Here is a 16,769-nt window from a genome sequence, read left to right on the forward strand (position 1 = left end):
GATGTAAGCTCCACTCCTCGGGCTGCAGGGATCTGAGCTAGACTACAACACCAAGACTTCACCAGCCAGTGCTGCTGTTAAATATATAATGTCCTAAACAATCCAAATGTATAACGCCTCAAGTTTGAGATTTAGCAAGTCAGTTCCCCCTTCAAAATCATTGGTTTCCAATTCTATGGGGACACAAGGCTAGCGGAGGGCCTGCCCATATGCCCACCTGAGACCTGAGACCTGAGACTTGTTCAGCCAAAGGGCAGCTGAGACCTGTTCAGCCATGGGCAGCTGGCTCACGAGTGAGCAGTCTCTTTTCCTCCCTCCCGTAGCTATGACATCGCCCTGCTGCGCCTGGCCCAGAGCGTTACCCTCAACAACTACGTCCAGCTGGGTGTTCTGCCACGGGAGGGAACCATCCTGGCTAACAACAGTCCCTGCTACATCACAGGCTGGGGCAGGACCAGAAGTAAGTCACCTACATAGGCACTGTCTACCACATGAATCTTGATTAGCTGAGCTTCTAGGGTACAATTTTCTGTGGTCCTAGGTATTCATAGCCAGAAGCCAAGAAACCACAAAGGAACCAGAGATAAAATAACTGAGACATGAAATCAAGCTAAGAACAGGCAATGGAATCAAGGCAGAGATTCATAGACTCTTATATCTCAAAAAACAACTCAACAGCAACAACAACAAAAAGCCACACTACTTAACTCAGTGTTATATACAAGCCTCTCATTTTATTTTATACATGAGGAAACTGAGGCCAAAGGAAATTAAACATTTTGTTCAAGATCACATTACTAGTTAGTAACTACTGATCTGGGGCTGGAACCCAGGTATTCTGGCTCCCACTTTGGTAGTCATTACACCATTGTGCTACCTCCATAGACAGTCACTGGGTTTTGGGTTGGGAGTGAATGAACCAGGGTAGCTGTAGGTCCAGAAAAGTCAATGCAGATGAAGCCTCCACCTTCTTCTGGTCATCATGGGAAGATTTCTGGTAGGGAATGTCATTCAGATAACATAAAAAGGTGGGAGAAGCTATGAGCAGAGACAGTTAAGAGGGGCAGAGACGTTAGGCCTGACATGGAAGTCTATGAGCCACCAGGCAGTATTTGAGCTCTGAAAGAGAGGCAAGGCCTTGCTATGAGCAGTCAGTCTCCTGGGAAAATATGGAGCTGAGAGACATACTTCTAATCTAGCTCTGCTCTCAGTTCACTTAATGTCATTATGGTTCAATTTCATGATCTTTAACATGAAAGGGTTGTAAGGATCCAAAGAAATAATTCATGTACAAAGGCTTTGAAAAATCAAAGAGCCAGATAAAGAAAAGTTGCACCAAGCTCTTAAGAAATGCAAACAAGGGTGCACAGTCCCATTTCTGCTTATAGGGTATACAATGTAAGGAAAAAACAGGACAGGTAGATAAATCATCAACAAAGGATTCTAGTTACTTTGCTAAGGTATCCATGAGGTATTTTTGTTTTTTGTTTTTAAAAAGGCAGGAGTAGGATTGCTTGTGGGTTGTTGTTTTTTTGAAATCTGTATTATTTGTGTGTTTTTAAATACATTTTTTATTGATTTCAGAGAGGAAGTGAGAGGGAGAGATAAATAGAAACATCAACGATGAGAGAGAATCATTGATTGGCTGCCTCCTGTATGCCCCCCACCAGGGATCGAGCCCGGACATTGAACCCCGGGACCCTTCAGTCCGCAGGCCAGTTCTATCCACTGAGCCAAACTGGCTAGGGCTAGGATTGGTTTTTTAGAACCCAGGAACAGCAGTTGTTTCCATATAAAGAGATAAAAAGGAGGATCTATGACATGCAGTGAGCAGAAAGAAGGAGCTTGCCTGGAGTTCAGCTTTCATCAGAGCTTGGGAAGGTTTGGGAGAATGTGGAAAGTTTTTTCCCTTGGATAGTTTCTGGGGCTGATCTCCAATGCTGTGTGTCCTGTTTAGCCAATGGACAGCTGGCCCAGACCCTGCAGCAGGCTTACCTGCCCACTGTGGACTACGCCACCTGCTCCAGCTCCTCCTACTGGGGCTCCACTGTGAAGAACACCATGGTGTGCGCCGGAGGAGATGGAGCTCGCTCTGGATGCCAGGTGAACACTTGTAGAAAGAGTCTAAAATCCCACCCCAGATCTCTCCCCTCTCTGCCTACCACTTCCCACCTTTTCCTTACCCGCTATGCCACATTTACACCCCATGTACAGATACAACTTTCTACTCTGGTTTCTGCATGAGAATGATTCTTTGCTAGTAACTCTATGCTCACAGGATCTCAAAGTTGAAAAAAATCTTAAAAATGCATCTTGCCTAGAGCCCCCACCTCAAAAGCTTGTATGTGGTCTAATATTTGTGTTGGTATATGTTCTTTAGAATTTGTTCATGACCTAGACTTTTTATGGATGCAGTGGGGCTAAGCCTGGAGTGATGGTTGTAATTTTGTATAAGGTAGCTCCCTTTAGAGGAGCTACAAAAATGATCAATCTGTTGATCAATGATCAATAGCTCCTCTATTTCCACTCTTTTACCTCACTAGTACTTACTTATAGCCATACATATGGGTGGATATAGTAGGGGAAAGTGCACAAATGGTTTTATAATAGTATAAATAAAACAGAATTTTCTCTTTAGACACAATGAATCAGCAATACACCATCTTACAGGTTTCTTAATGCAATTCAACAAATGGTCTTGATTAGCTACTAAATAAAATACCAGCTACTGTGCATTTATGCTAGGGATACAAAGATAAACACAGTGGAGAAATGATAAGAGCAGACATATGAGAGAACATCCTATATAATAAAAGGCTAATATGCAAATCGACCAAACAGCAGAGCAACTAGTCGCTATGATGTGAACTGACCACCAGGGGCAGACGCTCAATGCAGGAGCTGCCCCCTGGTGGTCAGTGTGCTCCCACAGGGGGAGCGCCACTCAGCCAGAAGTCCTGAGCTGGGCTGGCGAGCACAGTGCCAGTGGTGGGAACCTCTCCCACCTCTGTACCAGCGCTAAGGATGTCCAATTGCTGGCTTAGGCCTGCTCCCCACTGTCAGTCAGACATCCCCTGAGGGCTGCCAGACTTCGAGAGGGTGCAGGCCTTGCTGAGGGCCCCCCTCCCCCAAGTGCATGATTTTCATGCACCAGGCCTCTAGTTGTAATATAATATGGTTAAGTGTTTACAATAAAGATATGCACCAGGTGGTAGAGAAGTCCAAAAAATAGGTACTTACCTCTATCTGTTGGGGTCTGAAAAGACTTGCCTTCTCTGAGAAAATGGAATCTGCAGTGAGTCCTGAAAGTTAAACAGGAGAAGGAGGGAAAGACATTCAGGGAGAGGTATAGCATGAAGAAAGGCATGGACCAAGAGCCTAGGTAGGACACATACAGAATTTAGGGTGTTCCCTACAGCTATCTGGAGCAGAGGTCGAAGCCCACAAGCCTCCAAATCCAGTCTGATGCCTGTTTTTGTTTGGCCCTTGAGCTAAGAATGGTTTTTACATTTTTAAATGGTTGGGGAGGGAATAACAGAATATGTCATGACACGTGAAAAATATAAAATTTCAATGTTCATAAAAATATTTTATTGGAAAACAGTATAGTTGCTTCTTGTATATTGTTTATGGCTGCTTTTACAGAATTGAGTAGTTGTGGCAGAGCCTGCAGAGCCTAAGATATTTACTATTGGCCGTTAACAGAAAAAAGTTTGCTGACTCCTTGAGCTAGAGCATAAACTATTACCATACTAGGGAATGTCAGGAGATGACACTAGGGGCAAGTCGGAGCCACATGACGTAGGGCTTTAAATGTCATGCTTGGGGGACATGAACTTTATCACTTAGGTACTGGGAAATTATCGAAGAGTTTCAAACAGGAGAACAGCATGATCAGATTTGCCTTTTAGAAGCACTCTCTGATGACAAATGATCATGTTTTTGAAGAGGACAAGATTAGCAGGGAGATCGGTTAGGAGACTATTGTAATTATCCAGGCAAGAAATTTGAGGGTCTGAATTAGGGCAGCGGAGAAGAGGGAAGGAGGAGGATATGGGATGCATTACAGGCATTTGGCTTAAGTAATTTGGGAGAGAGGTTTGCTCCCTCAAAATGAGACAAGATTTATAGGATTTGAGAGGAAAGGTGATGAGTTTAGTTCTGGATACGTTGAGTCTGAGATCCCTGTGGGATATTCAGGTATAGTTAACTGGTAAGAAATTAGATATAAAGAAAGCGGAACCTGGGTGAGAGAGCTGGGCTAGAGATACCCCTAGCAGCAACTGAGACACTCCCACCCCACCTCTCAGCCCCAAGGAAACCACTAGAAAAAGAGCAGTGACTTAGCAGAACTGCAATAACATGAATACTAGAGTGCTTCAGGGAGATATGTGAAAAACAAAGAACCCATAAATATCTAAGAGGGACTAGTGGCAAGTGAAAAATAAGAGTTTTATTAAATCTTAAAAAATATGGATAGGTCATCACATAATAAACAGTGCAGCCAGAGCCACAGTAGATAACTGAAAGTGACTGTTTGGCAATGGGTGAGTCACTGGCAACTATGGCAAGAACAGTTCCAGTGGAGTGGTGATGGCAGAAGCTAAAGGGTAAGGAAGAAGAGGCAATAAAAACATAGCGAGGGCCCAGCCAGTGTGAGTCAGTGGTTGACCAGGAGGTCACGGTTCAATTCCCAGTCAGGGCACATGCCCAGGTTGTGGGCCTGATCCCCAGTAGGAGGGCGTGCAAGAGGCAGCCAATTGCTGATTCTCTCTCATCATTGATGTTTCTATCTCTCTCTCCCTTCCTCTCTCTGAAGTCAATAAAAACATATAAAAATATTTTTTAAAAAAACATAACAAGGAAATGTAGAACCCTCTTTCAATAACCTTGGGTGAAAGAGAGGAACACAAAAAAGTCTGGTAGCTTTAAGAGGGATGAGAAGTCAAGAAGGAGATGGACCGTTTAAGAGGGAAGAAAATTAAGTATGTTAAAAAGGCAGAAAGAAAAGGATCCTATAGAGTCAAAGAGAGGGAATGAATGGATAGCATAAGATCCCAGTGGAAACAGAAAAGATGGAACCAAGAGCACAGGTGGAGCTGGCTTTGGGCAGGGAGAGGGATGCCAAAATGTGCATAAACGTGAGTGTGCATGCTGGGTACGTGGAAGTTGACAGGTGTTCTGCATTATTGTTTCTATTTACTCATGAACTAGGCGTCAAACTGGATGTTGAAACTGAAGAGGAAAGGACTGTATGGGTCTGGATTAATTAAAGTGAATGGGAGAAGGATTGGCCTCCAAAATATTACTGATAGGCTGCGGTTAGAGATTACACAATAACCATTCAAATATCCAGCTGTAGAGAATGGATTAATCCAGGACTAAGTTTTCCTGCATTACTGGGCAAAAGGCAAGGCTGCAAATCAAATGCAAGGTGCGAGCTAGGTGAAGGAGGAAGAGAAGCCAGCAGGAGGCTGGTAGGCTGGCTGAAATAACAGAAGCAAAGATTGCTTTTTTTGTGAGCACTTAGTAGTACTATGGAAGTAAGGTGACCAAATCATCCTAGTTTTCCCAGGACTTTTCCAGTGTTAAAACTTAAGAGTCCTGTATCCTAGGAACCTTACATGCAAGGAGGGGCATAAAAAGAAACTATGACAACCTCTCAGGTCCTCCTCAGCCAGCTTTACCTGTAACCTCTTAAGGTTTAACCTTTTTGAGTTAATTCACTTCCCAGGGTCTTTTTTAAAATGTATCTATCTATCTATATATAAAAGCTCAGTGACCAGAACGACTGGTCGCTATGATGCGCACTGACCACCAGGGAGCAAACCCTCACCACAGGAGCTGCCCCCTGGTGGTCAGTGCGCTCCCACAGCAGGAGCACAGCTCAGCCAGAACCTGGGCTCACGGCTGGCGAGCGCAACGGGGGTGGCTGGAGCCTCCCCCACTTCCATGGCAGTGCTAAGGAGCCACAAGGAGCAAGCAGGGAGGTGGTTAGGAGTGAGCAGGCGGGCATATAGGAGCAAGGGGTCCCAGATTGCGAGAGGGATGTCCGACTGCTGGTTTAAGCCTGATTGGCTGGTTTAGGCCGTCAGACATCCCCCAAGGGGTCCCAGATTGCGAGAGGGATGTCCGACTGCTGGTTTAAGCCTGATTGGCTGGTTTAGGCCGTCAGACATCCCCCAAGGGGTCCCAGATTGCGAGAGGGATGTCCGACTGCTGGTTTAAGCCTGATTGGCTGGTTTAGGCCGTCAGACATCCCCCAAGGGGTCCCAGATTGCGAGAGGGTGCAGGCCGGACTGAGAGACACCACCCCCCCCCAACCCTGTGCACGAATTTCATTTTTTAAATAATAGAAATATTTTTCAAATAATAGAAATATCTCTTTAGTCTCCTTTATTGTCCCTTAATTTTTTTTACTGTATTTTTTTGTCTTTCATTACATTGATATTTTTGAAGAGTCCAATTGTCCATAATCAGTTTCAAAGAGAGGTAGCCAAGGGGATCACCCAGCTTTAGGGCTCAGGAACTGACACAACTTAAGATGTTATCCAGGGGGTTAGCCAGGGGCTTAACCTTGTGACTTTTAGTCAAAACTGGGTTATTGTCTTCTGCTGCTTGGAGGTCAACAATTACCCAAGGTGAGAAACCAAGGTCAGGTCAGTGAAATATAGGTTCTAGAGGCTGGGAGTCCAATCAAGGTGTCAGCAGGTTTGATTTCTTCTTGGGCCTTTCTCCTTCGTTATCAATCAGATGGTGACCTTGCTGAGTCCTCATATGGTCTTTTCTCATCCGTGGTGTTCTCTGTGTGTCCAAATTTCTTCTCTCCCAGGGTCTTGAATTCTGAAAAAACTAGAGTACTTCTCTTCTGGTTGCCACTCCAAATTGACAATTCTTTAAGATAATTATGTCTTTGGGTCCCTTCCCACTGGGCTTTTCCAAATAGCGTGCTCTCTAGGTTTTCAGACTTCTGTGTTCCCAACCTCTTTTCCTGAGAGTGAATTCATTGAGCTTCTCTGACCTCGATCCACATACTCCCACTGAGTTCTTGTCAATCTCTTCCTTCTGTCCTAATCCTCAGCCATGCCCTCCATCTCTCCAGAGCCTTTGTTTCTTTTCAGATCAATTAGCATAAGACAATTGTATTACATATAATTCAATTAATTTCCTATCCTATAGCCCAGAAGTACTCTCCAATCCCTATTAGAATTTGGATAGAAGAGGTTTAGATTGTTTTGTTTGTTTTGAGTACAATAATCTAAAAACATTTACTTTGCCTAAACATTAGTTCATGTGGGATACAGCTAGATCTTTGGTCCCTTCGTGATCATGGTATCTCCCCTGCCAGGTAAGTATTATTCAGATTTTTAATAAGCAATATTTAACCACATTTGCCTTCCTTCCCCTCCCGTCCTTCCTTCCTTCCCTCCTTCCTCCGCCTCCTCCTCCTCCTCCTCCTCCTTCTTCTTCGCTTTAATTTTTTATTGAAACTATACATATTAAATTGCTTAAGGTGGCAAATAAAACTATGAGGCTTAATAATGGAAAAGAATAGTCACTGTGTTCCTTCTACCCCTTGAGCTCTTGCTCCCTAAAAGGAACTGCTTTCAACTCTTTTCAGCTGACTTTTGGTTTCTACTTCCATACCTCTCTAAATATATATATAGTTATATTGTACTTAATTTATCAGTTCAGGCATTATGAGAGATGTGGATATCTCTTCCTTTTACACATTTTTACTTGCCCCCAAGCATAAACTTTTTCCATCACCACCTCAAACTCCAAAAATAATTTGTATTAGATTAACATTTAATGTTTGTTATAATTATGTAAAATGTGATGCACTACCAAACCAGGTATTCTGGGGTTAATTTTCATTTCCTGCATAACTTTGTTTTCCCTGGAAAATAATAATACTTTTTTATTTGCATAACATGTACTCAACTTATTGCTAATTCAACCCCATACTCTCAATTAATTTGTAAGCGACCTATTTTATCTTCTCTTGTCCATAGTGGTCTGTGTCTTGGTATGGGTCTATTTGCATTCATCATGAGGGACACTTACTACCTTTTTTTCATTCTGGAAACTCCAGAGCTTTGTTTCTGAAAACATGTATTGTTGATATGTCCTCCCCTCCATTTTTATTTTCTCTTTCTAGAATTTGTTATTCATAAGTTTACCTCCTAAACTGGTCCTCTTATTTTCTCTATATTTTGTTTGTTTGTTCTACCTTATCTTCCAATACTTCCAATATTTCATTTCTATTATCATACTCATAATTTCCAAAGGCTCTTTTTATTTTTAAATGTTCTGTTAACAGCATGCTGTTCTTGTATCATGGATGCAATATTAATCATAGTTTTATTGCTTGTTTTCTTCTCCCTGCATAATCTTAGTTGCCTTCATTTTTTGTTTGTTTATTCCTTTGTCTCTTTCTTTGATCTTTATTTTTATATTAGAGGCTTTCTTCAAATGTTTGGTAATCCTTGACCATCTGCTCTTACTTTAGAGTGGGGTGGTTAAGAAGTGGATAGGTAGCTCTGAATCTTAGGTGGTGTTTATCCATAGTGAACTACTTTGTCAGGTGATCTGGCTAAGCTATTTCATTGGGGGACTTTCAATGACAGTATCTTTAGGTCTGTTCTCTTGTGCTGGTCAGATTCTCCCAAGAAATGCCTTCCAATTTTTATGTCCGTTATTATAGAACTGGCATTCTTTGAACTAAGAAGAAGCATGTCAAGGTTATATTCTATAAACCCAGGTTCTTGATTCCAAGTCTGAGCATGTAACCACTACCCAATACATTATTTCTCTCCTCTTTACCCCAGTTTAGTTTAACATGCATTGACTACCTATCCTGTGTTTAAATGTTAAGTCTAATTAGACTCATTGGTCTAAATGCCGGGGATAAAGAAATCATTAGAACACCCTACTTCTCCCATCCCGGGTTCAATTTAAGTCAATAAAAAACTATTAAACTTGTAGCTGTTCAAAGTTCTGTGTCAGCAATGTAGAAAGGAAAATTATCATCAAAACATAGCTCCTGTCTCAAGCTCTTAGCTATGCGTGGGAGGTAGAAACAAATTATGAAACCAAAATGCAAGGCAGAACATGACATAAATAATGCAAAAGAAAGGAAGAAGTACTGTGGTCGTTTAGAAAGGAAGAAGAGATTCATCTTGATTGTGGGATTATGAAGCAAGTGGGGAGTTGAACTGGAGTTTTAAAACTGTACAGAATTTTACAGAGATGGGGGTGGGCAGGGTGTAAGCAAAAGCCAAGGCCCAAAGATCAAAATATCTGGAATTTCAGGACTCTGCTTTTATTTCCTGCAGGGTGATTCTGGAGGCCCCCTCCACTGCTTGGTGAATGGTCAGTACACTGTCCATGGAGTGACCAGCTTTGTGTCCAGCCAGGGCTGTAATGTCTCCAGGAAGCCCACCGTCTTCACCCGGGTCTCTGCTTACATCTCTTGGATGAATAACGTGAGTCCTCTCAAATAATGGGTTGAAATAGGGTCACCTGGAGGCCTGTGCCTGGCTGGGTTGGAGAGCAAAGGTTGGTCAGGAGAAACCATCATTTTCCTCACCACATTGATACGTTTACTCCTTTCCCTTCCCCCCATAGTGCACTTTCCCTCAATAATGATACCACCCTGAGTTCCCCTTCACATACCCACTAAGCAGGCTTCACCATATTGTTTACTGCTTAGGGTAAGATGGTGGTAACAACAGATCTGAACCAGGCATTTATCACTGCTGTCCTAAGTTAAAGTCAAAGAAAAACAGCTTCAGAAAGCCTGCATTCTCCTGGGCAAGGGAAGAGGCACTAACAATCTCCCCCATTATGAGAATTTGCTCTACCCCTTGGAAAGAGGTTTTACCACTTTAAACAATTTTTGAGAGTTAGATGAGACTCTACTGATACTGACTTATTGGGAGAGCCTCACAGTCGTCTCACCTGTGCCTTGCAGCCTTCTAACTCATTCTGGAGTCTTGTGGTATGAACATTAACTCACAACCATTGCAAAGTCTGTCCTTGCCACTAAATCTGGATATCTATGTATATAAAAGGCTAGTGTCCATCTGACTGGTAGCTATGATGCACACTGACCACCAGGGGGCAGATGCTCAATGCAGGAGCTGGAGCTGCCATGATGTGCACTGGCTATTTAAAAATAAATGGCACGTGGACCTGGCACTGACAAACCAACACTGGGCTTCGCTCAATGGGACACAGTCCCTGCCACCACCCTGGAGCAACACCCCAGCAAATCGCAGCCAACACTACTGAGACCCCATGGTGCAAAATGCAGCCCACAGCCGCGGCCCAGAAACAGTCGCTGTGGGTGCTGGGTAATGATGTCACATAGCAACGCTCAGTTTCCTCTCCCTAGTGACTAACCTTCTTGGAGTTTTTTCGGCCCAGGAACACGACTTGCTTTATAGCCAGGTGCAAACATTTTACACTTTAACCAAATGTTTGTGAAGCGTTTTCACATGCCTCATCTCATTTGATCCTTACAGAAGTCCCGGAGTAGGTAGATAGGAGACTCGGTAGAGTCCTATTTTCTTTTCATTAGCTGGAAAATGGAGATTTAGAAAGTGTAGAAACTTGACCCAACTGAAAACATATAAAGCTCTCGCTGGTGCCAATCACACACGTGTGTTTTGATCTGTCATTGTCGATCATGAATTTGGTTGACACCTCTATTAGAGAAAGGGCAAATAGCGATATTAAAATATTCTAATTAATTTCCTTTCAATGTGCACGAATCCGTGCACCAAGACACTAGTATGTCCATAACATTGAATTGTCTTGACACAGCTGCAACATACTTCCTGCCCTACAACCTCTTATCTCCCTATAAACCCAGCATAGGGTTATATGCAAGTAGGAACCCTGAAGGAAAAAGAAAGGATGTAGGCAGAAATAACTAACTGTGGATATAACTTGCTTTTCCTTCAGGTCATTGCCAACAACTGAACATCTTCCTAAGTACAACAGCCATGCCAAGATAATTCTTTAATTCGCAGCAGGACTTGAGGCCATCAAGAAAAAAACATTCTAGGAGACTATTGAACCAGATACAGAAATGCAAATAAAACTGCATACACATTACCAACCTGTGTCTTTTTATTTATAATTAAGCTTTCTAGAAAAATGCAGTTATAGGTCCCAAGTCGGATTTCACCACATTTCTCGGCTGGTTCTTCCATTTGCTGCCACCTCTATCAGTTCACAAACTAAGCCAAGTGGGAGTGGTTTTATATTATCCTTTTTAAATTATCTTAGGATCTTCCAATCCATTAACCTACTCATCTGCCCTCCTCCAATGCATGTTTTCTATATACAAAGTCACAAAGTACTTTTAAATGTTCCTGAGTGACAAAATGTGTTCTGATCTTCCAGGTACACTGTAGGCTCCTTCTTCTTTTGTCTCCCCCTTCAGTGCCTAGAACAAGTGCTCACCCCAAGGTTCTGGGTGGTGGCAACTTCATACAAGGATACACTAGAGACAGGAGTATAGGATTAGGTGGTAGGTCAGATGCCAGCAAAGAAAGTGGCAAATTAGAAAGAAAGCCTAGGAAGTAAAGGAGTAGAAAAAAGGAGAAAAGAAAATGTTGAACAAAGAAAATAAAGATTTAAGGGGAAGAGGCAGAACAAAAAGGGAGAGGCCTCACATGAGCCATGGCCACAGCCACATCCTCAAGCACCAGAAGCACTTGGGAGGCTGGGGTAATGCTGGTGGCTTGTAACATTGCAGGATCAACTTGGACAACTATCACCCAGGTTACTAGGGTAAAGTCGATATGAGGAATTACCTCTTAAAGAGGAACCAGAGCTTCTGCCCAACTGTCAACCTTGATAAACTATGGACCCGGGTAAGTGAGCAGACACAGGTAGGTAGAAGCTGCCAAAAACAAGACTGAAGCTCTTCCTATCACTGATGTGGTGTGATCGGCTACTACAAAGTTCTGGGGAAGGGAAAGCTCCCAAAGCAGCCTGTCATCATGAAGGCCATATATTTCAGCAGAAGAGTCGAGGAGAAGATTAAGGGTGTTGCGGTTCCGGTAGCTTTAAGCCACATACTAGTAGAGAGAAGTTCACTAAATGCTCACAAGCGCTTTTCAAAAAAAAAAAAAATTATATATATCCTCAAACTAAGTATGAGTTAGCACTTCAAGGCTGAGACTAAAATAGGCAACCTGACCCAGGGTTCTATAAACCACAGAGAACTGGGAAGCTGATAATTTGCCTCATCCTGGCCAGGGCTCAGGCTGTTGGAGTGGTCTACCATAGATTGAAGAGTAAGCTGAGAGGAGAAGGCCAAGAGGAAGAGAAGCAGCAACCTTTTATTTTTTTAAGTCATTTTAAATTTTTGTTGGCTGATAAAAAACTGCCACACTTCCTTCCCACCTCATGCTGCTATTCCTGAATTTAATTTGCAAAGGGAAGCAGAGACTAACAATTTTATTTAACAAAATGTAAACTAGTGGTGGGGATATGCTTATGGTTAGAAAATAAAATTTATCTCTCACAGAAAATGTTTTTTCTTACATCATATTTTAAAATACAGTTTTGTTTTCCATTTAGGAACTGTGAAAAACACGTATTTAAAATGTTGTTGGCCCTGGCCAGTGTGGCTCAGTTAGTTGGAGCATTGTTTTGTACACCAAAAGTTGGCAAGTGCCCATACCTAGGTTGCAGGTTTGATCCCAGGTCGTGGCACGTGTAGGAGGTAACAGATCATTGTTTCTCTCTCTCTCTCTTTCTCTCTCTCTCTCTCTCTCTCTCTCTCTCTCTCTCAAACAAATAGAAAGCATGTCTTTGGATGAAGATTAAAATGTCTTTGGAAGGATGCCCCATTTTGCAATGTATGCTCTCCTAGATTCTTTCGGGCTACAGATGTTGAGAGGTATCCCATGTCCATGTTCTCATTTCCTATGTCGATGATGCCTGGCAGAGCCTTCCATTATTCAGCTTTCTGACATCTTATCAAGAATTGATAGAGGGGCAAGAATTCTTGCCCGATTTGTTTCTACAATGCAGCCATTTAATATCTTCTCATCCAAAATAAGGTGTATATTATCCAAATTAAACATTATATCTAATTCACTCACTTGGCTGGTACTCATCTAAAATTTCCACATAGTTATGGGTGAATTCATAAATCGCCATCTCATCCTTGGTGTCATTAATTCCAACCACAATGAAGAGAGCTGCATACTGCTGATATACCAGGTTAAAATCCTTATATTCAGTGAAAGAGCACTGTGGGGCTCAGGGTGGTGTTGGTCCTTCCCATGGTTTTTCCTAGAATCCTCCTTCCCCTTCCTCACAGAAGCTAGTTCCTCAAACTTCACTGCGGGGCTTCTTGGGGCACCCATTTTGAGAAGCCACTTTCTATAGCAGTTACTGAGGACCAGACAAGAGGGACCAGGGTAATTAACATTATAGCAGGAGAAACGGCTAAGACAGGTCCTGGAACTTGTAGGCTACTATGTCAGCAGAGGTCTCCAGAACAGTGTATACACTGTAAGAAGCTGGGCTGGGATCAGGATGCTTATATTCCCAATCTCAGTTCCACACTGAAGGATGGGTAACCTTGGGCAAGCCACCAGCCCTTTCTGTGACTCAACTTCCCTATCTAGTTAACGTCTAAAGATTGTCTGTGCTCTAATATTACATGATTTGGTGACCACCAATTTCAGTTCCCAAGAGATTAGCTCTGAAGAGAGTTTCTTGGGAGGCAGTGGCTGGACTGCACTGCTGCGGATGCTGCAGATTCCTGAGATGACACAGGTATTAGCCTCTTTCTGCCATTGACACACCTGTTATCATCACCATCTTCTCTCAGGTGTCCCCACAACACCACCATTCTCTGGGCTTCTCCCCCACGTCTCCCCATCCAACATCAAGTCCTTCCATTTTCTTCATTCTAGACCAGCCGTGGGCAAACTATGGCCCGCGGGCCAGATCCGGCCCGTTTGAAATGAATAAAACTATTGAAAAAAAAGACCGTACCCTTTTATGTAATGATGTTTACTTTGAATTTATATTAGTTCACACAAACACTCCATCCATGCTTTTGTTCCAGCCCTCCGGTCCAGTTTAAGAACCCATTGTGGCCCTCGAGTCAAAAAGTTTGCCCACCCCTGTTCTAGACCATCCTCACAACTAACACTGAGAATGAATTCTATTGATCTATTACCTAATTGATAGAGGGGCAAGAATTCTTGCCCGATTTGTTTCTACAATGCAGCCATTTAATATCTTCTCATCCAAAATAAGGTATATATTATCCAAATTAAACATTATATCTAATTCACTCACTTGGCTGGTACTCATCTAATATTGGTTCTAGTTCTATAAATGAATAACATCCTATATAATAAAGAGGTAATATGCAAATTGACCATCACACCCTCGCACAAGATGGCCACCCCCATGTGGTCAAAGATGGCCGGCAGGGGAGGGCAGTTAGGGGCGACCAGGCCAGCAGGGGAGGGCAGTTGGGGGCAACCAGGCCAGCAGGGGAGGGCAGTTAGGGGTGACCGGGCTGGCAGGGGAGGGCAGTTGGGGGTGATCAGGCTGGCAGGGGAGCAGTTGAAAGCCAGCAGTCCCGGATTGTGAGAGGGATGTCCGACTGCTGGTTTAAGGGATCAGGCAGTCGGACTTCCCCTGAGGGGTCCCAGATTGGAGAGGGTGCAGGCTGGGCTAAGGGACACCCTTCTCCCCCAGTGCATGAATTTTGTGCACCAGGCCTTTAGTATATAACATAACATTATGATCATCTGATTACCAACCTTTCTCCATCTGTCGACATGAAGCATCTGAGGTTAAAGATCAAATGTTTTTCATTCATCTTTGGCTTCCCAACACTCAGCAATGCTAGTCACATGGTTGATCCTCAGAGTAGTACATCCGCTTTGGGGCATGACCTTGGAAAACAATAGACAAGGGCCTCTAATTTTGTCCCAGGCCTCCAATTTCCCTCTCCAATCCTTAGAAAGTGGTATTTTGACCCTCTTCCCTCCCTTAAGGGAATTTTATCTGCACTGAAAAATCCTTGAGTAAATGGTTCCTCCAAATCTAGTGTCCTAATTTTCAGCTATCCCCTCCAACAGGTCAGAGAGTAACTTCCTGTTGGAGACCTACATAGAGAAGCAACCGTTGTAAAAGCAGCGGTCCCACCCCAACTTTCACAATCTGTGTCTGTCTTCACATTCTGCTTCCTTCTAGTTACATTGAACTAGTTTATCAAGCTGGAAAGATTTGCTCTCCATCCCCAGCACAGGCTTCCATACGCTCCTCCTCATTCTTCTTTCAATAAGATCCTCTCCTTCCCTAAGCACCTCCATTTCTGTCTCTACCTCAGTTGTTCCTCCCTTTCAAATTCAGGTGTGGACTCTGTCCCTACCAGTTCTAGCCTTAGAGCCAGCCCCTCTGTTGGAGGCTTTCCATCTTTAGAATAGGTAACCTGACATAAGAAAGTACATGTTACTTGGCCACCCAGTAGACATACCCGTATAAATGAAAGGCGCTTTCCCAAACAATAAATACTCTCGCTGAGTGAAAAACCACAATATTTCCCACCCCATTGTTTCCTCCTTATTTTCCTGAGCCAGTAGTTGTAGCCAATTGGCCCCCATTGGAAAACTGTTCAGGGGCGGGTGTTCCCATTCCTTAGGCCTTAGGGCTGGAGATCTTTGAAGTTGGTCCTGAGTGAGCACTGCCTGAGGGCAGCCGAGTTTCTGGCCTCTTCCCAGCAGGCCCAGCCTCTGCCTTGAGCTCCACAGTCCCCACTTGGCCCCTCACCTGCTGCTCTGGGCCGCACCTCACTCCCCCACACCACCCCCCGCCCCTCCCGGTGCTGGGTGGCAGGGAGGGCTTCAGGGTTCAGGGTGGCCGCTGTGTGGGCCCAGGCTCGCTGAACTGGAGTTTGGGTGGCCTCGGGTGGTCTTGGGGTGACCTCGGGGTGGTCCTGAGGGGCCTCAGGACCACCCGAGGTCCCCCAAGACCACCCGAGGCCCCTCAGGACCGCCCGAGGTCCCCCAAGACCACCCGAGGCCCCTCAGGACCGCCCGAGGTCCCCCAAGACCACCCGAGGCCCCTCAGGACCGCCCGAGGTCCCCCAAGACCACCCGAGGCCCCTCAGGACCGCCCGAGGTCCCCCAAGACCACCCGAGGCCCCTCAGGACCGCCCCGAGGTCACCCCAAGACCACCCTGAGGGCCCTCAGGGTGGTCCTGAGGGGCCTCGGGGTGACCTCAGGGTGGTCCTGAGGGACCTCAGGGTGGTCTTGGGGTGACCTCGGGGAGGGCCTGAGGAGTCTGGGGTGGTCTTGGGGTGACCTCAGGGTGGTCCTGAGGGGCCTCAGGGTGGTCTTAGGGTGACCTCGGGGAGGGCCTGAGGAGTCTGGGGTGGTCTTGGGGGACCTCGGGTGGTCCTGAGGGGCCTCGGGTGGTCTTGGGGCAACCTCAGGTGGTCCTGAGGGGCCTCGGGAGGGATCCTGGGGGTCCTCAGGGTGGTCTTGGGGGACCTCCGGGTGGGCGGTCCTGAGGGGGCCGGGGCGGACAGCCCAGCCCCGCAGGGGCAGCGCCCAGGGGAAGTGGGCGGCCCGCCCCCGCGGAGCGAGGCATGCTGGGAGCCGCACTTCCTCCCCAGGAGCCTCCAGAAACCACAGGGCTCCGGTCAGGGCCGCCGCCCCCGGGGAGCGAGCGACAGGATGGCTGAGGGCAAGGCTGGCGGTGCGGCGGGGCT

The 16,769-nt window shown here is 45.0% G+C and overlaps 1 protein-coding gene across 2 annotated transcripts in view; it reads left to right on the forward strand.

Moving 5' to 3' along the window:
- The window catches only part of CELA1 (chymotrypsin like elastase family member 1), a 16,863-nt gene extending 5,739 nt beyond the window's left edge, over positions 1–11,124 (forward strand). For both annotated transcript variants that reach the window (XM_006757070.2, XM_015559630.1), the window contains exons 5-8: positions 324–460; positions 1,958–2,103; positions 9,339–9,488; positions 10,972–11,124. In XM_006757070.2, the coding sequence (XP_006757133.1) occupies positions 324–460; positions 1,958–2,103; positions 9,339–9,488; positions 10,972–10,989 (451 nt within the window). In that variant the 3' untranslated portion in view covers positions 10,990–11,124. The remainder of the gene's footprint in view (positions 1–323; positions 461–1,957; positions 2,104–9,338; positions 9,489–10,971) is intronic.
- The last annotated feature ends 5,645 nt before the right edge of the window (positions 11,125–16,769 follow it).

Source organism: Myotis davidii, unplaced genomic scaffold (assembly GCF_000327345.1).
Source record: "Myotis davidii unplaced genomic scaffold, ASM32734v1 scaffold233, whole genome shotgun sequence".
Lineage (NCBI taxonomy): Eukaryota > Metazoa > Chordata > Mammalia > Chiroptera > Vespertilionidae > Myotis > Myotis davidii.